This window comes from Heterodontus francisci, chromosome 24 (assembly GCF_036365525.1).
Source record: "Heterodontus francisci isolate sHetFra1 chromosome 24, sHetFra1.hap1, whole genome shotgun sequence".
Lineage (NCBI taxonomy): Eukaryota > Metazoa > Chordata > Chondrichthyes > Heterodontiformes > Heterodontidae > Heterodontus > Heterodontus francisci.
The window spans coordinates 62,269,546-62,291,384 of NC_090394.1; the positions used below are offsets into that span (position 1 = coordinate 62,269,546).

Genomic DNA, 21,839 nt, shown 5'->3' on the forward strand with positions numbered 1-21,839 from the left:
CTTGGCTAATAAAGCAAAGGATTCCTTATGCCTTCTTAACCACCTTATCGACCTGTCCTGCTACCTTCAGGGATCTGTGGACATTCACTCCAAGGTCCCTCACTTCCTCTACACTTCAGTATTTTCCCATTAATCGTGTATTCCTTTGCCTTCTTTGACCTCCCCAAATGCATCACCTCACACTTCTCCTGGTTGAATTCCATTTGCCACTTTTCTGCCCATCTGACCAGTCCATTGATATCTTCCTGCAGCCTACAGCTATCCTCCTTGCTATCTACTACACGGCCAATCTTTGTGTCGGCTGCAAACTTCTTGTTCATGCCCCCTACATTTACATCCAAATCGTTAATATATATCACAAAAAGCAGGGGACCAAGTACTAAGCCCTGTGGAACACCAATGGAAACAGCCCTCCAGTCGCTAAAACACCCGTCAACAATTACCCTTTGTTTCCTGCCACTGAGCCAATTTTGTATCCAGCTTGCTGCATTTCCCTGGATCCCATGGGATTTTATTTTTTTAACCAGTCTGCTATGTGAGACCTTGTCAAAAGCCTTGCTAAAATCCATGTCGACCACATCAACTGCACTACCCTCATCTATCTTGTTACCTCTTCAAAAAATTCGATCAGATTGGTCAAACAAGATCCTCCCTTAACAAATCAATGCTGACCATCCTTGACTAACCTGTGCCTCTCTCAGAATTGATTCCAATAATTTGCCCACTAGTGACTTTAGACTGACTGGCCTGTAATTATTCAGTCTATCCTTCGCTCACTTTTTAAACAGAGGTACAACGTTAGCAGTTCTCCAATCTTCCGGCACCACATCTGTATTCATTGAGGACTGGAAAATGATGGTCAGACCTTCTGCTATTTCCTCTCTTGCTTCTTTTAACAGCCCAGGGTACATTTCATCTGGCCCTGGCGATTTATCAACTTTCAAGGATGCTAATCCCATTAATACTTCCCCTTTCCCTATGTTTATCACATCCAATACTTCACATGCCTCGTCCTTAACTGCAATATTTGCATCGTCCCCCTCGTTTGTGAAGACAGACGCAAAGTATTCATTAAGAACCATACCAACATCTTCCGCCCCCACACATAGGTTACCTTTTTGGTCTTTTATGGGCCTTACACTCTCCTTAGTTATCCTCTTACTCTTAATGTTTTGATAAAACATCTTTGGGTTCACCTTGATTTTGCTTGCCAATATTCTTTCATACCCTTTCTTTACTTTCCTAATTTCCTTTTTGATTTCACCCCTCCACTTTCTATACTCCTCTCGGCTTTCTGTACTATTGAGTACACGGTGTCGGACATAAGCTTTCTTTTTCTGCCTTATCTTACCCTGTAGGCTCCTTGACATCCATGGGGCTCTAGATTTTTCCGTCTCATCTGTTTTCTTTGCGGGAACATGTTTCCTCGGAACCCCTTGAATCTCCCCTTTGAATGCCTCCCACTGCTCTGACACTGATTTACCTTCAAGTAGCTGTTTCCAGTCCACTTTCGCTAAATCATGCCTCAGTTTAGTAAAATTCGCCTTGCCCCAATTGGGAACTCTAACGCCTGCTCTATCCTTGTCCCTTTCCATATTATGTTAAAACTGACTGAATTATGATCACTACTACCAAAATGCTCTCCCACTGCCACTCCTTCCACCTGCCCATCGTCATTTCCTAAAACTAAGTCTAAAATTGTGCCCTCTCTTTGTGGACTTGCTACATACTGGGCAAAAAAGTTCTTTTGAATGCAACTCAAAAATTCTGCTCCCTCAATTCCTTTCACACTAAAACTATCCCAGTTAAAATTGGGGTAGTTAAAACCCCTTATTACTGCTCTATTGTTCTTGCACTTCTCAGAGATTTGCCTACATATCTGCTCTTCTATCTCCCTCAGACGGTTTGGGGATGTCTGTAGTACACTCCCAGCATTGTGATTGCCCCTTTTTTGTTCCTTAGCTCAATCCATATGGCCTCATTTGATGAACCTTCCAACATATCATCCCTCCTCACAGCTCTAATAGTTCCTTTGACCAAAATTGCCACTCTCCCTCCTTTCTTATCCCCCTCCCTATCGTGTCTGAAAACCCTGTAACCAGGAACGTTAAGCTGCCATTCCTGTTCCTCCTTAAGCCATGTTTCAGCAATAGCGATATCATACTGCCACGTGTCTATCTGTGCCCTCAGCTCATCTGCTTTATTTGCTATACTCCTTGCATTGAAATAGATACTCTTGAGCACTGCCAAACTCTATTTTTTATTTTCTAACCTTCATTTCCTCTGTCTTCCAGATTCATCCATTAATTTTCTGCCTTCCATTTTCATTTCTGATTTTGTCCCAAGTGAGTCCACCCTCAGGTCCCCATCCTCCTGCCAAACTAGTTTAAACCTTCCCCAACAGCACTAGTAAAACATCTTGCAAGCAACTCAGCCCCGTCGAATGTCCTTTGACATTCAATAGCATGACCATTGTCAAATCCCCCACTATCAACATTCTAGGGGTCACCGTTGACCAGAAACTTAACTGAACTAGCCAGATAAATATTATGGCTATGAGCTGGGTGTTCTGCGGTGAGTGACTCACCTCCTGACTCTCCAAAGCCTTTCTACCATCAAGGCACAAGGCAGGAGTGTGATGGAGTACTTTCACTTGCCTAGATAAGTGCAGCTCCAACATCACTCAAAAAGCTCAACAACATCCAGGACAAAACAACTCATTTGATTCCATCCACCATCTTAAACATTTATTTATTCCACCCCAACACACTGTGCCTGCAGTGTGTACCATCTACAAGATCCACCACAGCAACTCAAAGCTTCTTCAACAGCACCTCCCAACTCATGGCGTCTTCCAGCTAGAAGGACAAAAGCAGCAGGCACGTGGGAACTCCACCACCTACAAGTTCCCTTCCAAGTTACACACCATCCTGACTGAGAAATATAATCGCTGTTCCTTTATCGTTGCTGGATCAAATTCCTGGAATTCCCTACCCAACAGAGCCGTGGGTGTAGCTAAACCACAAGGACTGCGGTGGTTCAAAAAGGTGGCTTACTACCACCACCTTGAGGGTAATTAGGGGTAGACAATGAATACTGGCCCTGCCAGCGGTGCCCACATCCCATGAATGAATAAAAAAAAAGATACGGTGATGAGTCAGATGTGGGAGGTGGCTCGTGTAGAGCATAAACACTGAATGAAGAGGATACCTAAAAATTAGGTGCCAGCCTAGTGAAGCTACAACACAGGACAATTTGCATGCCAAACAGCAGAAGCAGCATGCAATAGACAGGGCTAAGTGATCCCACAACCAACGGATCAGATCTAAGCTTTGCAGTCCTACCACATCCAGTCGTGAACAGTGGTGGACAATTAAACAATTGACAGGAGGAGGAGGCTTCACAAACATCCCCATCCTCTACGATGGGAGAGCCCAGCACATCAGTGCTAAAGACAAGGCTGAAGCATTTGCATCCATCTTCAGCTAGAAGTGCTGAGTGCATGATCCATCTCAGCCTCCTCCTGAGGTCCCTAGCATCACAAATGCCAGTCTTCAGCCAATCCGATTCACTCCACGTGATATCAAGAAACGGCTGAAGGCACTGGATATTGCAAAGGCAATGGACCCTGACAACATTCCAGCAATAGTACTGAAGACTTGTGCTCCATAAATAGCCGCTCCCCTAGCCAAGCTGTTTCTGTATAGCCACAACACGGGGATCTGTGGAAAATTGCCCAGGTATGTCCTGTGCATAAAAAGCAAGACAAATCCAACCCAGCCAATTACCGCCCTATCAGTCTACTGCCAATCATCAGCAAAGTGATGGAAGGGGTTGACAGCAGTGCTATCAAGCAGCACTTGCTCAGAAATAACCTGCTCACTGATGTTCAGTTTGGGTTCCACCAGGGCCACTCAGCTCCTGACCTCATTACAGCCTTGGTCCAAAAGAGCTGAACTCCAGAGGTGAGGTGGGAGTGACTGCCCTTGACAATAATGCAGCCTTTGACTGAGTATGGTATCAGGGAGCCCTAGCAAAACAGTGGTGCAGTGGTTAGCATCGCAGCCTCACAGCTCCAGCGACCCGGGTTCAATTCTGGGTACTGCCTGTGTGGAGTTTGCAAGTTCTCCCTGTGTCTGCGTGGGTTTTCGCCGGGTCCTCCGGTTTCCTCCCACCACCAAAGACTTGCAGGTTGATAGGTAAATTGGCCATTATAGATTGCCCCTAGTATAGGTAGGTGGTAGGGGAATATAGGAACAGGTGGGGATGTGGTAGGAATATGGGATTAGTGTAGGATTAGTATAAATAGGTGGTTGATGGTCGGCACAAACTCAGTGGGCCGAAGGGCCTGTTTCAGTGCTGTATCTCTAAATAAAAAAAATTAAAAATCGGGGGAAAGCTCTCCACTGGTTGGAGTCATACCTAGCACAAAGAAAGATGATTATGGTTGTTGGAGGTCAATCATCTCAGTCGCAGAACATCACTGCAGGAGTTCCTCAGGGTAGTGTCCTAGCACAGCCATCTTCAGCTGCTTCATCAATGACCATTCCTCCATCATAAGGTCAAAAGTGGGGATGTTCGCTAATGACTGCACAATATTCAGCACCATTCGCAACTCCTCACATACTGAAGCAGCCCATATCCATATGCAGCAAGACCTGGACAACAATCAAGCTTGGGCTGATAAGTGACAAATAACATTTGCGCCACACAAGTGCCAAGCAATGATCATCTCAAACAAGACAGATTCCTAACCATCTTCCTTTGACGTTCAATGGCATTACCATCGCTGAATCCCCCACTATCAACATCCTGGGGGTCACCACTGACCAGGAACTGAACTGGACCAGCCACATAAATGCTGTGGCTACAAGAGCAGGTCAGAGGCAGGGAACCCTGCGGCGAGTAATTCACCTCCTTTCTCCCCAAAGCCTGTCTGCCATCTACAAAGCACAAGTCAGGGATGTGATAGAATACTCTCCACTTGACTGAATGGCTGCAGCTCCAACAACGCTCTACAAGCTCAACACCATCCAAGACTAAGCAGCCCGCTTGATTGCCACCTCATCCACAAACATTCACTCTCTCCACCACCGATGCACAGTGGCAGCAGTACCATCTACAAGATGCACTGCAGCAACTCACCAAGGCTGCTTAGACAGCATCTACCAAACCTACCAGCTCTACCACCTAGAAGGACAAGGGCAGCAGATGCATGGGAACACCCACCACCTGCAAGTTCCCCTCCAAGCCACACACCATCCCAACTTGGAACTATATCGCCGCTCCTTCACTGTCGTTGGGTCAAGATCAAAACAGCACTGTGGGTGTACTTACACTCTAAGGACTGTAGCGGTTCAAAAAGGCAGCTCACCACCACCTTCTCAAGGGCAATTAGGGATGGGCAATAAATGCTGGCCTAGCCAGCAATGCCCACATCTCCCGAACAAACTTTTTAAAAAAATAGAGCAGTTAGGCCAAATGGCCTTTTTTGGTGCTGTAAAATTCAATCTAATTCTATGGATGTATTTTACTTCCAAACATTATTTCAGCGAGCACCAAAACAGCCTATAAACAAAACCCACTGCATTTTCTAATTTAGAATGTTCTAAATATATATATATATGTGGCTCCACAATAACCACATGATAGTAAAAACTGGAGAATAAAATCTTATACCATGTGCAGCAATATTTGATGCCAGTTTGCTTCATTTCCTAACAAAGTGCTTATTATTGTTTGAGCACAACCGATCATGACTCTTCTTTCCCTACCCTCCCTTACCATAAAATGCTTTGGAACAAGTCTACACCATTGTGTCTTCCCCATTACTCCTCCAGTGCAAATTGCTGAAATACTTCACTATTTTCTTCCTTAGCAACACTGTTGTCAATTGTGGTAAGGCATGAAAAAGGGTGGAGAATGCAGCAGCCTATTACACTGCATGGCTCACATATGTAGCTAGTTTGTTGGCATTTGTGGTGTTGTTGGAAAGATGGGTAAACACTCTGCAATTTGGGCCGATTGCTGGGAGGGATTTTACTTTAAACAGAAATTCTTTCTCACACAGTCATGCTGGTGAATCACTTGGATTTGTTTACTTCGCAGTTTGGGAACAGTTCAGAGAACAATGTAATGATGTGGGGGTAGAGAGGAGGCAGAGACTTCTTTTGCACTGATTGTAGCAAATATGCACTTCATCAGAACGGCTTTTTTGAAAGGTCACTGACCCGAAACGTTAACTCTGCTTCTCTCTCCACAGATGCTGCCAGATCTGCTGAGTATTTCCAGCATTTGTTTTTATTACTTAAGAACCCTCAATATGCATGCAAAAAGTTCCAAATTTGCCAAGACTCAAATCAATGCCATAATCAATACCACCAGTAAAGTACTTATAAAGCATTTAGTTTAAAAGTACAACATTTACTTCTGGGAAGAACTGTAACACTTTACCTGCTTCGTGTCATCACTTGCTATCCCATGAGCTAAATGTGCGCTGAAAGTGCTCTTGCCAACCCCTCCTTTTCCAGATAAAACCAGGATTTTATGTTTGACAGATGCCATCTTCTCCTTAATCTCCTGAATGGCTGAAGAGAAGAACAAAATACAGGAATTTCACATTCATGGAATGAGCTGCCAGAGGAGGTGGTGGAGGTTGGAACAATAGCAATATTTAAGAAGCATCTGGATGCTATGACTCTATGACAGTACCCACATTAATTGTTTTAAATTTACTTTTGAAAATCTACCTGGATCTGGAGCTTTTGAGGCACCCGAGGCACATAAAGCTTGATTAGGACAACCCTGACAAGCTGAAGCTTTACCGGCATTATCACTGGCTGTTCCTGGACAATCTAGAACATAACAGAAGAAAATACATATGGTCATTGCTGTCCAACATATAACATTCAATACCTCATTGCTAGTATTAGAGTACAGGACAGGTGAAGTGTATTGACAGAAAAGGTTAGATATGTTAAATGTCATATACGAGTTTGCCCGTTATTATTCGTTTAAAATGCTGTTCAAAATATCACACGAACAGCTCGCGTCATACATCTTTATACGTGGCTCACTGGACAGCTCAGAGTTTGTTTTAGGTCAGTTATACACAAGTCGAAACCAACACAGGACTTTGATTTAAAAACAGAAAATGCTGGAAATACTCAGCAGATCAGGCAAAACCTTTAGAGAGAGAAACAAAGTTAACGTTTCAGGTCTATGACCTTTCACCAGAACTCAAAAAAAGTTAGAGGAGTAACAGGTTTTAAGCAAGTACAGAGATAGGGAAAGGGGGAGGGGAGGAAAGAACAAAAAGGGAAAGTCACTGATGCAGTAGAAGGGCAGATGACATTAACTGACAAAAGCGATGATGGTGCAAGGCAAAGAGAGATGGTAATGAGACAAGCAAAGAAACAAAAGATAGATTTGGAAGTGTAAATAGCAAGAGCAGTATTACCACAGTTGATGCCTGAAAAAAATGGGAACAGCAGTTATGATCTGAAATTGTTGAACTCACTATTGAGTCCAAAAGACTGTGAAGTGCCTAATCAAAAGATAAGGTGCTGTTTCTCAAACTTACATTCAGCTTCTTAGGAATAGTGTTGGAGGCTGAAGACAGAAAGATCAGAATGGGAGTGGAGCGGAGATTCAAAATGACAGACGACTGGATGGTAGGTCAGGGTCACACTTGCAAACTGAACAGTATACCAAATTGAGAAAAGTAAAAGTAACTTGTTGTTTCATCTGGAAGGAGCGTTTGGGATTCTGAACTATGAAAAGAGAGGAGGTAAAAGGGCAGGTGTACTTGCACAAGGTGGTGCAGTGGAAAGGGGGGGGGGGGTGATTGAGGAGTGGACCAGGGTGTCACAGAGGGAATGTCCCCTTCAGAACGCTGGAGTTGATGGAAATGGCAAAGGATAATCCATTGAAAGTATAGGCTGTCGGCGATAGAAGGCAAGGGCAAAGGGAACTCTACCATGGATCTGGGAGGGAGAGGATGAGATAAAAAAAAGAGTGGGAAATGGGATGGACCCAATCAAGGGCCCTGTCAACCACATTAAAGTGGAAACCTTGGTTGAGGTAAAAGGATGACTAGATACTAGAAGCACTAGTAAAGAAGCGGGCATCGTTAGAACAGATGTGACAGAGACGGAGAAACTAGAAGACTGGAATAGAGTTCTTAACAGGAAACAGGGTAGGAAGATGTGTATTCAAGGTAGTTGTGGAAGTCAGTGGTCTTATAATGGATATCGGATGATAGCCGATCCGCAAAAATGGAGATACAGAAGTTTAAGAGTCTGAGATGGACCATGCAAAAGCAAAAGAGTTGAAATTGGAAGCAAAGTCGATGAAATTTTCTAGTTCAGGGTGAGGTAAAGGAGGGTGTGGTGGAATGGGACTGATTGGGCCTCTGTTCAAGGAAGAAGCAGAGGACTCTCAGGCCATCCTGGTGGGGGATGGAGGACCTTGATGGACAGGAGACCTATCAGTCAATCTCCCATAGCACAACACATGAATAGTCAGGAATAAGCTTAGCTTTCAGGTAAAGCAAAATTAGAAGCCGGAGAATAATTGGACAGAGTATGCAAACATAACTCAATCCCCATTTTAATTCATACATTCTGATCTTATATTTCCCTGATAAATTCCTATGTCTACATTTATAACGCAAGCCGCCTGGGTAAACTTGTCACGTTATAATTGCAGCTTTCCACCAGTTAGTGGCACCTCTACTGGGGTGGGGTGTGAGGGAAAGAATGTAATCACATCATGGAAAGTTTACAAAGGCAGTTTCCATTATAAATGTGGATATAGGAATTTATACTGGAAATGGTTAACTAGAAGGACACAAACATTTTTAGCACATTACTAGCTTATCTCTCTTTCCACACACCGCTCCAAGCCCCTTCTCTCTTAACACCTACCACCTCTTCAATCTCCATCAACTCCCCCTTGCTCCCTTTCAATCGCACCCTACACTAACAATGACCTGCAATATCTCTCACTTTTTTTAAAACCTACCAGCCTGTCCTCTTCTTTTTCAACTGTTCCCTGATCAACTCTGATTCCTGCCTTTCACTATCAACTGTTCCTTCACTCAATTCTGTCTCATCCAGTTATGCTCAATCCCGGCTCTCATTCTTTCTGTAGCTATCAATCCCGTCTCTCTGTCTTTTAATGACACCCATCTATCTGAATTCTGCACCCCCCCCCCCCACCCCCCCACTCACTCACTCTTCACTCCTTTCTTCCTATTTGTCTGTCTCAAAGACTTTGCTTTCAAAACTTAACAATTTCAAAAAATGAGGGAAGAAACTGCCTTTCCACTCATGACTTTCTCTGTATGGTTCATGGGTGATAGAAATTAGAACCTCTTTCTCATAGACATAAGCTAGTAGCAATGACTTTTTCTGTCAAAATGCAAGTGGAGATAATTATTTGGCATCAAAATTCAATTAGTCTTATGCTGATGATATTGAACAGTAGCATGAACAAGGACTCATTTCTCTTGCTTTCTCAGCTTAATACATTTTCTGAATTTTATGCAACAAAAAACAAAAGCTGCAGCAGGTGTGTCACTAGTACAGTCACTTTTTTCTCAGTAATATAGACACACCTTTTTAAAAAAACTCGAGATATGTTTGACCTCAATTATGATTAAATGTGCCCTTTTGTTTTTTCAAATTATTGGAAAGTGCTAGAAACTGAAGACAAATATTAGATCAGTACAGCTACCTGAAAATTACCAGCCCTGCACATGCTCAGACAGCACAACCCAAATGCAGTTCAAAGAATCACACACCAAGCAAAAGGATCAATCAACTCCAGGTTCACACTTCTGAAAAACTGAAACCTTCAAGAAAAAACTGCAAGAGTCACCAAAAGACAATTCATTTGATTGTGAAATATTTAACTGTTATTTTGTTTAAACCCTTTTTTAGCCTTTAGAAATTTCAGTTGTTGAGAAAAAAAAACGGCAGATTTTCAAAGTGCATTTTGAAAAATTTGTAGAACCCTGGTGGTCAGATAGCACAAAGTGATGAGTTTATGAACGCAAATCCCATTTTAAATGTAGACACAGGAATTTATAGTGGGCAAAAAGGTGACAAATGTGAAACAAGAAGTAATATGGCACAGAAATGAAGTGCACAGAGACACAATATTAAAGATATACCAACATATTTCTCATGCCATTACTCACTGAGTTTGAGGATATGTCTTAGCACATTATTAGAACCACTGAGTTGTGGTTAAATAAGTTAAATAGTTTTTTTTATTAAATGGCATTGTACATGTGGCTTTTGAGTTAAATAATTGTGTTAATTTACATGGAAAGTATAACTCAGTACTTTGATTATTGCTATAATAAATTTAAGCATGTAGGTGATGTTATCTCACTTTAAAAAAAAACCTGTGATAGGGAGGTGTTCCAGGATGCAGGTTACTATGAAATAAGGTATTACATCATATTACATGGAAATTACAACATGAAAACAGGCTGTTTGACCTCACCAGTCTGAGTTGGTGTTGATCCTCAACGTGAGTAGTAGCCATAATCTCAAAATTTTTATTTTGTTTAAACTCTTCGGCATTAGAATTTTCAGTGGCAGAGAAAAAATGGCAGATAAAAAGTTTTCAGCAAGTGTTTACATATTTGTTAACTCCCCTTTCCGTCAATCTATTTTTAAATGTTGACATGGTCTCTGCTTCAATTGCTAACTCATTCCACAGCCTCATAACCCTGGGTGTAAAAATGTTCCTTCAGCCTCTGTCTGAAATCTCATATTAAATCTTATATGTACATCCGCTGGTTCTAGACTCTCTCAACTACTGAAAACAAGCCTTTTCTATCTACTCTGTATTAGCCCTTCATAATTTTAAACACCTGTATCCAACCATCCCTTAACTTTCTTTGTATTAACAAAAACAGCACCAACTTTTCACATCTTTCTTCATGTTTGCATTTCCTCATACCAGGGAGTAGAATCATAGAAAGTTTAAGGCAAAGAAAGAGGCCACTTGGCCCATCGTGTCTGTGCCGGCTGAAAACGATCCACCCACTCTAATCCCACCTTCCAGCATTTGGTTGGTAGCCCTGCAGATTATAGCACTTGAGGTGCATTTCCAGACTCCTTTTGAATGAGTTGAGGGTCTCTGTCTCAACTACCCTTTCAGGCAATGAGTTCCATACCCACACCATCCTCTGGGCGAAAACATTTTTCCCTCAACCCCCCCTCTAATTTTTCTACCAATCATTTTAAATCTATGCCCCATAGTCACTCACCTCTCTGTTAAGGTAAATAGGCTCTTCACCTCCGCTCTATCCAGGCCCCTTAAACTTTTGTACATTTCAATCAGAGCTGCCCTCAGCCTCTCTGTTCCAAGGAGAACAACCCCAGCCTATCCAATCTTTCCTCATAGCTGTATTTTTCCAGTTCTGGCAACATCCTCGTAAATCTCCTCTGTACTCTCTCTAGTGTAATTACATCCTTTCTGTAGTGAGGTGACCAAAACCGCACACAGTACTCAAGTTGTGGCCTAACCAATGAGTTACATAGTTCCAGCATAACCTCCCTGCTCTTATATTCTATACCTTGGCTAATAGAGGAAAGGATTCCATATGCCTTCTTAACCATCTTATCGACCTGTCCTGCTACCTTCAGGGATCTGTGGACATTCATTTCAAGGTCCCTCACTTCCTCTACACTTCTCCATATTTTCCCATTAATCATGTATTCCTTTGCCTTGTTTGACCTCCCCAAATGCATCACCTCACACTTCTCTGGGTTGAATTCCATTTGCCATTTTTCTGCCCATCTGACCAGATCATCAATATCTTCATGCAGCCTACAGCTATCCTCCTCGCTATCTACCACGCAGCCAATCTTTGTGTTGTCTGCAAACGTCTTGATCATGTTCTCTACACTTACATCCAAATCGTTAATATACCACAAAAAGCAGTACTGAGCCCTGCAGAACCCCACTGGAAACAGCCCTCCAGTTGCTAAAACACCCGTCAACAATTACCCTTTGTTTCCTGCCACTGAGCCAATTTTGTATTCAGCTTGCTGCATTTCCCTGGATCCCATGGGATGTTTTTTTTTAACCAGTCTGCCATGTGGGACATTGTCAAAAGCCTTGCTAAAATCTATGCAACTTAGAGAATCTGCATGGTTCTATATAGATTCCCCATTACATCGCAATATTTATTTAGATTTATTTAGATTTAGAGATACAGCACTGAAACAGGCCCTTCGGCCCACCGAGTCTGTGCCGACCATTAACCACCCATTTATACTAATCCTGCACTAATCCCATATTCCTACCACATCCTCACCTGTCCCTATATTCCCCTACCACCGACCTATACTAGTGGCAATTTAGATTGGCCAATTCACCTATCAACCTGCAAGTCTTTTTGGCTGTGGGAGGAAACCGGAGCACCCGGAGGAAACCCACGCAGACACAGGGAGAACTTGCAAACTCCACACAGGCAGTACCCAGATTTGAACCCGGGTTGCTGGAGCTGTGAGGCTGCGGTGCTAACCACTGCGCCACTGTGTTCTATATCTCATCACAAATCCAGTTTTGCAGGAGACTTTTTATAACACTGTCCACTTGAAGTGCTGCTTTTAATGTCAGGAACCTAACCGCGCCCCCCCCTCCCCCACAGTAAAGTCCAGGATTATAACTGATAATAAACACGTCATGATTGAGAGATCAAGTGTGAAAACAATGTTAAAGGGAGAGTCAGCAAGTATTCAGCAAAGGAAGGCTATGCTTTATTAACCTGGAGTTCTTCCAAATCTATTACTGACATGGTGGACAGGAGGAAAAAGTTGACATCATACACTAAGATCTTTGGAAAGTTTTGGACAATGTTACATAATGGTAATTAATAGAACAATTGCCTTGGAATGTGGCCATAAAAGGATTCTTTCGGAGGCTGAAATTAGTCTAGGTCTCATTGAACATGAGCTGATTATACTGTTTATCCAGTTGCATTCCTCATCTCTGGACATGTTCACAGTCATCCAGCTGTACTTCTATTAATGACAGGGTTTGTACTACTTTGAAAAGAACAAACATCCAGTGCTCTTGCCTAAAGATTGTGCACAAGGACATTTTTCTGTTTTTGTTACTTTATAGAAGTGGTACCCTTTTATCAATGATCCTAGAAGCGGCATCCTGGGAGCTTTATTATAACATTAAGTCAATATGTGGAAAATAACAATGATTGAGTACAATACTTATTAACATGCAGGTACAGCAATTTCCCTAAGCAGGCATTTACAAGTTTAGCATCAGTGCAAAGAAGCTTCTGTTTCACATTGTCACAAAACCTATGTGCTATAAACAATTTATTAAGGCACAGATTGACTGAGCAAAACAGAGTGAGAATCTCTCCTCCAAGAATACTTCAATCCCCAGCATCAGATCAGGCCCCGAGTCCAGACTCAGGCTGTCTTGCACAGAGACTACAGTTGTAGTGTAAACACATCCTACATTTCTTTACACATGGAAGTAGTAAGCCTGTCATGAATGAGCTAACATTGTATATGTACAAAGAGCAGGAAGATTACTAATCCTACATATTTAAACAATTAGGTTAATTTAAAAAACACTTTCTAACCAAAAACAATATTTTATCGTATTCTGTTTACCATTAAGAAAGCCAACCTCTTATGTCACTAAGCAGTGTTCTCAGTTAAGTGGGTGACGTAAATGCAGACATTCAAGACCTGTCCTCAGCCAATTTTCTCCCCTCCAGCACCTCAGCTAGATGCTATTCTTCAACAGACAGATACGACGAATGCTGGTGCACTGTTTAGCTATGGGACATATGTCATGAGTTTTTTTTTAAACTGAGAGGTCTGTGTGCCTTTAAGACCTGTTGCTATTTTCTGTGAACAGTGACTGCAGAGACTTGTGATATTTGAAGTGCAGGCTGCAGAGCAATTTGTATCCAAGCAACAGGAAGATTTTGCGACAGTCTTATGATGTGGAAAGACTTTAGTTTCAGTTCTGTAGTGTAAGACCAGAGGGAAAGAGAACAGCTAGCAGTGGCTGGAACTGTGTTTTGCTGACAGACCAGAGAAAAAGACCTATTCTCTCTGAAAATAAGATCTGCATTTCAAGTGTAAAAAAGCCAGGGAGCTGTGAGCAGCCAAAAAGAGTTACTGCTGGTGACTGGCCAGGAATACAGCCCAGAAAACACTCTCTCTTGAAAAATAATTCCTGTATCAAGTAAAATTCTAATCTCTTCTTGAAGTTAAAAGAACTTTGAAGGAGTTAAATCGAATATATGGGAGCTAAAACCTTTGCTGCTGTTTATGCCTGAAGAGAGAGGAAGAGACCCAGAGAAAAAAAGGAATTGTTACACTCTGTGGAGAAACATTGCTTTGGAGAAAGGAAGCTTATGTCTCGGGTGTGGCACGTTGCTGTTGCCTCCAGCCAAGAATCCCTGCCTCAAGTGTGAGTTCTGTAGTTGTTGTGCTCTGTGGAGAAGGCTCCTTTGCTGAGAGCAAGTCTTGTTGACTTTTGTATTTTTGGAAGCTCCTGAAATCTCAAGATAGTTTCTACTGTTAGACTGCTACTTTAAAATTTAAATAGACTTGTTGCCACAACCTACTGCTGAAAGATCTGTGTGACGCCCCCTGCAGATGAACTACCTTGAATGCCTACCATAAATTGTTTATTAATTTCACCAGGAGAGACATTGAGTGGCATCTGCCTATTCGACTCTGGGACACCTCACCGATCCAAGAAAAATACTACCAGAAGTTACAACCCAGTTGTTCTATTATTCCTAAGAAACTGCTGTAAAGACAATACTTCCGTTTTCCCCGGTTAACCGTTGGTAATTGAATGTATGTGTATGCATGGGGGTTAGGAAGATTAAGGAGTTAGAAGATCTTTTCATACATATAGATTCATTTCATTATCATTTAAAACTTGCTTTATTAATAAATAGTTAATTTTGTTGTTGTTTAAAGAAACCTGGTTTGGTGTGCTTTATTCTGGGGGTAAAGTGATTAATTTGGCTATTTTTCCAGCAGGTGGGAATCTTTACTAATATGCTGTGACCCGTGCAGTAGTGGAACTGAATTGCAGTGCATTACGCTTCCAGACTGATCGAGGCCTTTTCAACCTCAGGCATCTTCAGGCTCACACAAAGACACAAGTAAAACTCATCTGTGAACTTCTTGTCGCCGATGACTATGCTCTCCTGGCCCACAGTCAGACCTGCAATGTATAACTAAACATTTTTCCGAGGCAGCACAACTCTTCGGACTAAAAATCAGTTTAAAGAAAACTGACATCCTGTATCAGCCTGCACCCCAAGAAGAATATAGACCACCAAGCATTGGCATCGAGGGAACCGAGCTGAATGCCATCAAGCAATTTACTTATTTGGGGAGCGCATCTCGTTTGATGCCACTATAGACAAGGAAGTGGACAATAGTCTCTCAAAAGCAAACAGTACATTCGGCAGTCTCTACAAATGAGTGTGGATCAACCATAGTTTCAGAGCACAGACCAAACTCAAAGCATACAAAACCGTAGTCCTCACCACCCGTCTGTATGGCGCCATGTCATGGGTCCTATATCACCATCATGTACGCCTTCTACAGCGCTTCCTTTAGCGCTGCCTCCGCAGCATCCTCATGATCCGCTGGCAGGACCACATTACAAACATCGAAGTCCTGGAAATAGTCAACATCACAGCATTGAGGCCATCCTCCTGCAAAGCCAAATGCGTTGGGCAGGTCACGTTGCACAGATGGACGACAGTTGTCTGCCCAAGATCGTGTTGTATGGAGAGCTGACCACGGGTAAAGAGAACAGAGGGGTCCCATGCAAACATTTCAAGGACTCCCTGAAAAAGTCCCTTTGTGCCACATCGACCATCACCAGTGGGAAGCGCAGGCCATAGGTCATGATGCCTGGAGATGCTACAACAGGAGGTCGACAGACACCTTTGAGACTGAGCGAAGAACCAGCATGAAAGAGAAGAGAAATATAGATCCAACTGCCCACAGCAGCGACTGCACCTCCACTTGTACCCGCTGTGGAAGAATCTGCCGGTCACGGATAGGCCTCACTACCCACCAGGGGGCCTGCGATGAGTAGAACCTTCCCAAAATCTTCGTCCGCGAAGTGCCAAGAGACACTCCCGCCTTGGTCGTAACACATGTTACAGCTGAGCGCAATCATGACCTACAGGTATCCACACACACTCGTTTTGCACTGGGTCACAATCAGGAACCCCGAATGATTTTTCTCGTCCCCCAGACAGGGGAGTTGAGCCCACCTGTGGCACTTTACCTGCTGCTGAGACTGAAACCAGCTTACAACACGGGCAACAGAACCTGGATCACTCTGTCCACAGGACTTGGCACATTGCTAGACTGTGCACTTAGCTGCCTGAACTGTTTTTATATCAAGATTACTTGGACAGTTTTGGCCCACAAATACAGTGAATAAGGTGTTAAAGATCTGACTAAACGGTGTTAAGGCTGTGCTAATGCTTATTTAAGGATAGGACTGTAACAGTGTTAGCTTCACGTGGAAGTCAAGGAAGCAAATTGGACACACCTCAACAAATAAAGCTTCTGGGCTTCTCAAAAACAACTTGCATTTATATAGCCTTGAATAGAGCAAAACATCCCAAGCTGCTTCACAAGAACAATTATCAAACTAAGTTTCACACTGAGCCACATGATATTAGGATCAACTTAGTCAAAAAGGTAGATTTTAGAGAGTGACTTAAAGGAGCAGAGAGTGTTAAAGAGGTGGAGAAGCTTGTGGGGGGGGGGAATTCCAGAGCTTAGGGCCTAGCAGTTGAAGGCGACAAATGACATAACAATGAAAATCAAGGATAAGCAGGGGGTCAGCATTGAAGGAACAGAGATCTTGGAGGATTGTAGGGCTAGAGGAGATTAGAGACAGGGAGAGGGGAGGCCATGGAAGGACTTCAAAATAAGGATGAGAATTATAAAATGGAAGTGTTGGCTGACCAGGGCGAATGTAGATCAGTGAGCAGAAGGATGATGGGTGAATGGGACTTGGTGTGAGCCAGGATATGGGCAGAAGAGTTTTGGATGACCTCAAGTTTATCGAGGTAGAGAATGGGAGGCTGGCCAGGAAAGTGTTGCAAACGTCAAGTCTAGAGACCAAATCAGTAACCAGTCACCATTCTGTGACAATGCCCAGGGTCAGTAACTGACCCTCCCTAATATTCCCAGGGTCAGAAACAGACCCTCCTGCAGTAACTATTCCCAGGGTCAGTAACTGACCATCCCTCAGTGACCATCCCCAGGGTCAGTAACAGCCCCTCACCCAGTGACCATCCCCAGGGTCAGTAACTGACCCTCACTCAGTGACCATCCCCAGGGTCGGTTACTGACCCTCCCTAACTATCCCCAGGGTCAGTAACTGACCCTCACTCAGTGACCATCCCCTGGGTCGGTTACTGACCCTCCCTAACTATCCCCAGGGTCAGTAACTGACCCTCACTCAGTGACCATCCCCTGGGTCGGTTACTGACCCTCCCTAACTATCCCCAGGGTCAGTAACTGACCCTCACTCAGTGACCATCCCCTGGGTCGGTTACTGACCCTCCCTAACTATCCCCAGGGTCAGTAACTGACCCTCACTCAGTGACCATCCCCGGGGTCGGTTACTGACCCTCACTCAGTGACTATCCATGGGGGAGCGGAAGGATACTGAGTGTGGGTCTGCTTCCGGTAGCCTCTCCTCCAGCTCTCGGACTCTGGTGCCTTTTAGAAATGAATTCCCAAGCCTGCCGCTCGTTTCGCCGTCCCGGACACTCACGTGCTGGTGCGTTATTTGGAACGTCCGCCATCATATCGCCCGGTCCCGGAGCGGCACTTCCGGTTTCCCAGTGCAGCACCGAATGATACCGACCGCTGCTCGTGCTGCTGACAAACGTTCCCCCAAAACAGCAGCATCAAACCTCAGTGAGGTGAAAGATAAGGGTAGTTACTCCAGTGCAAGAAATAACCATAACTTAACAGTACTTTCCGTGTCTTATTCATAGATTTGAAACAAGGTAGAACAGTCAGAGCTCTTATGCAAATGAAATCCAATAACTTTGTTGAGTTTAGATGCAGTTAGCTGGCCAGGATTTGAATAAGTGTGTTTCCAGTAACCAGCAATGTGCAGGTGAATTTTACTGTAGCCACCTTTATCACCATTTCCTTCCCCTCCCCAGCCTCTGGTTCAGGTTGAACTGGACTACTTGAAACCTGTCCTGTATAACTCCAAGATGAGCTACAATCCTACATGCTGTCCATTACCCGTAACTTCCACCTCTGTAACCACACACCACATTCCATCTGCTGGGGAACTCTTATCCATGCATTTGTCATCTCTAAATTGAACTATCCAATGCTCTTCAAGCCACCTTCACATCATCTCTGTCCTTGCTGACCTACACTAGTTCCCAAACTTCTAACACTTCATCATGTTTAAATCACTTCATAGCCTTGCTTCTGCTCTCTCTTTAACCTCCTCGAGCCCTGCAGCCCCTTTGCCTCTTCATCTCCCTCCTCCTAGAAGAAATTCCACAAAACCAATCTTTTTGGCCAAGCTTTGGTGACAGCCCCCATCCCCCACATAATCTTAAATGAAAACAGAAAAATGCTGGAAATACTCAGCAGGCCTGGCAGCATCTCTGGAAAGAGAAGCAGAGTGAATGTTTCAGGTTAGTGACCTTTCATCAGTACCCCACAAAATCTTCTTTGGCTCACTGTCCATTTAAAAAAAAATTATGCCTCCACATTGTGTCTTGAGATATTAAAGTGCTTTACAAATGCAAGTTATTGTTAATACCTTTGGTTGACAGTGTACTGCTGATCAAAACCAAAGTGTTTTAATTTAGTTATATAATGACATCTTTAGGTGATCTGCTCGTCTGAGAAATCTGGATAAATGATGGTTCATTGATGTTCACAATCTGGGATTTTACTAGAATTGACTGACACCTCAATTTCAGTACACCATGAAAGCAGTCAAGGTTGAAAAAAAGGAAATTCAACCCATCAAAGATCATCACTCTGGTGCTGTAATCCTCCCAATGAGTAAAGTGGTGTGAGGTCACCCAGAACACTGAGGCCTAGCTTATCCGCTATTAGTGCGGTTTAGACCTGAAAACCCTTAGAGGATTTCAAACTTAATTGAAAGCGTGTTGTTTACATCCAGCTTACTGAGGTCTTTCATTACCATAGCAAATTAGGACAGGTGTAAATAGCACAGTAATGGTGAGAGTGAAAATTGCATTAAATTAAATTTAATGAGGTGCAGGGAATTAATGGAGCATTTCACAATTGGAGCACAACAATTCTGCAGGCATTTGGAAGTCTCTTGAAGGACATTTGAACCCATTATTCGTTTTGTCAAGGTTGATGGTGTCGGAGACTAAAAGACAGGTAAAAAGAAAGGAAAGGAAACTGAAAATGCAATCTTGAGTCTGTAGAGAATTGACAGAGCCGCCTAGCATCTGACCTCTGTTTAATTGTTGCTGAAACTGAGGTGGTTGCAAGGATGATACTCCTCTGTGCCTTTCCACGCCACTATTCCAGTAGATCAGCTACAGCTGACTATTACTATCACTGGATGCACCAGCTCGATGCTGCATGGTAGCTGCAGTTGTCTTTGCAGCAGATGGTGAGGGCGTGGCTCTGCCTCTGTCAAAGTTTTGAAATGTCAGAGGACAAGTAGGATGAGGAGGGAGAATGCACCACGATCACATTCATGTAGGATACCATTGACTTTGATTGGGATTATTTCAGAGCTCATGACAAGGCCAGAAACTTGATTGCAGAGGTTCAAACATGGTGTTGCAGAAAAGATGGGCATGACATTGGGAGGTGACAACATGTTCAAGGATTTTGGGGAGGAAAGGGAAATTGGAAATGGGGGTGTAGTTTGCAAGGAGAGAAGGGTCAGGGGTGAGTCATGGAATATTTGAAAGAAAGCGGAACATTAAATGAGAGGGATCCATTTGTAATGTTTGCTAGCACTGAGGCCAGGAAGCGAAGTTTAATAAGGATAGAGTTGAGAGAACAGAAGGTGGGTCTCATCGACAATATGACATTGGAGAGAGAATGAAGGAGATAGGACAGACAGTAGAGAAAGGTGTGGGTTCAGGGCTATGTAGAGGAACTTTTGCTTGTTGTGCAAGTTGAAAGGAGGGATGAGGCAGAGGCAGCTAAATAGATGGTCTGATTCTCAGAGACAAGAAGTCTATGAGCTCCTCACACTTGCTGCTAGATATGAGGCTGGAAAGTGCAGAAGAGAGGAGTTTAAGAAATAGTTGGTAGTGGAGAAGAGAATCTGGGGAAGTATTTATGCATTCCAGGATGACCCTGCAGTATTGAGCAGCTTTGGAAGAGGAGAGTAAAGGCTGATGGTGCTTCATGTGATCCAGCCAGATCTGATGCTGAATGGCTAAACCAGTTGTTTGCCATATATGTTCTAGTCTGCACTCCTTGCACTTAAGGAGTTGAAGATGGGGACTATAAGATAGGCAATGACCATTAGTACAGCATGTAATTTTCTGCTCCCTCAGTGTCAGTGGTAGCAATCTCGACTCCAAATCAGAAGATTATATGTTCAGGTTTCATTGCAGGACTTAAACATGTAATCTGCTGACTCTCTAGGATAATATTATCGGAGTGCTTCATTATCAGAGGTGCTGTCATTGGGACAAGATATTAAACCAAATCTGCTTTTCAAGTAGATATTAAAGATCACATAGCACTATTTGAAGAAGAGCATACGGGCTCCCATGATACCCTGGCCAACATCTATCAATCAACACCATTGAAAACAGAGTGACTGATCATTTATAACTTTGTGGGTTATGGGATCTTGCTGTGCATCAATTGCCATATTTGCCTAAGTAACATCAATGACTGCATTTTACATTTTGGGAAGGTCAAAGCCATTGTCTTCAGTTCCTGCCACAAACTCTATTCCTTAGCTGGTGACTCTATCCGTCTCTGAGGCTGAGGCTGAACCAGAATGTTTGCAACCTTGGAGTCATATGTGAGCACCTATCCACACCTTCACTAAGACAGTCTATTTCCAGCACTGTAACATCACCCAACTCTGCCCTTCCTCAGCTCATCTGCTGCTGAAACCCTCATCCATGCCTTTGTTACCTCTTGGCTTGACTATTCCAATGCAATCTTGGCCAGCCTCCCACATTCTACCCTCTGTAAACTTGAGGTCTTCCAAAACTCTGCAGCCCATGTCCTAACTCAAGAATTCCCAATTTTAATCACTCCACCATTGGCAGCTGTGCCTTCAGCTACCGAGGTCCTAAGCTCTGAAATTCCCCTCTCCACCCCACCCACCCCCCCCCCAACAAAAACCTCTCTTCCTCTCTTTTCTCCTTTAAGATGCTCATTAAAACCTACCTCCATCTGCCTTAATATCACCTTATTTGTGTCTTGATGTCAAATTTTCTCCTGTGAAGCGCTTCAGGGCAATTTGCTATGTTAAAGGCACTATTGACACTATCTCACACTGAAGAGTGCCTGCAGAGTCTCATCGACAGGTTTGTGGCTGCCTGCAATGAATTTGGCCTAACCATCAGCCTCAAGAAAACGAACATCATGGGGCAGGACATCAGAAATGCTCCATCCATCAATATGGGCGACCACGCTCTGGAAGTGGTTCAAGAGTTCACCTACCTAGGCTCAACTATCACCAGTAACCTGTCTCTAGATGCAGAAATCAACAAGCGCATGGGAAAGGCTTCCACTGCTATGTCCAGACTGATGGGTCTGATACCAGTGGCGAGC

General features: G+C 43.4%; 1 protein-coding gene across 1 annotated transcript in view; it reads right to left on the reverse strand.

Annotated features, from left to right (window-relative positions):
* The window catches only part of nubp1 (nucleotide binding protein 1 (MinD homolog, E. coli)), a 70,796-nt gene extending 52,872 nt beyond the window's left edge, over nucleotides 1-17,924 (reverse strand). The window contains exons 1-3 of the mRNA XM_068056390.1: nucleotides 17,842-17,924; nucleotides 6,750-6,854; nucleotides 6,454-6,587 (exon numbers count right to left, since the gene is read on the reverse strand). Of these exons, the coding sequence (XP_067912491.1) occupies nucleotides 6,454-6,587; nucleotides 6,750-6,854; nucleotides 17,842-17,875 (273 nt within the window). The 5' untranslated portion in view covers nucleotides 17,876-17,924. The remainder of the gene's footprint in view (nucleotides 1-6,453; nucleotides 6,588-6,749; nucleotides 6,855-17,841) is intronic.
* Nucleotides 17,925-21,839: the final 3,915 nt, after the last annotated feature.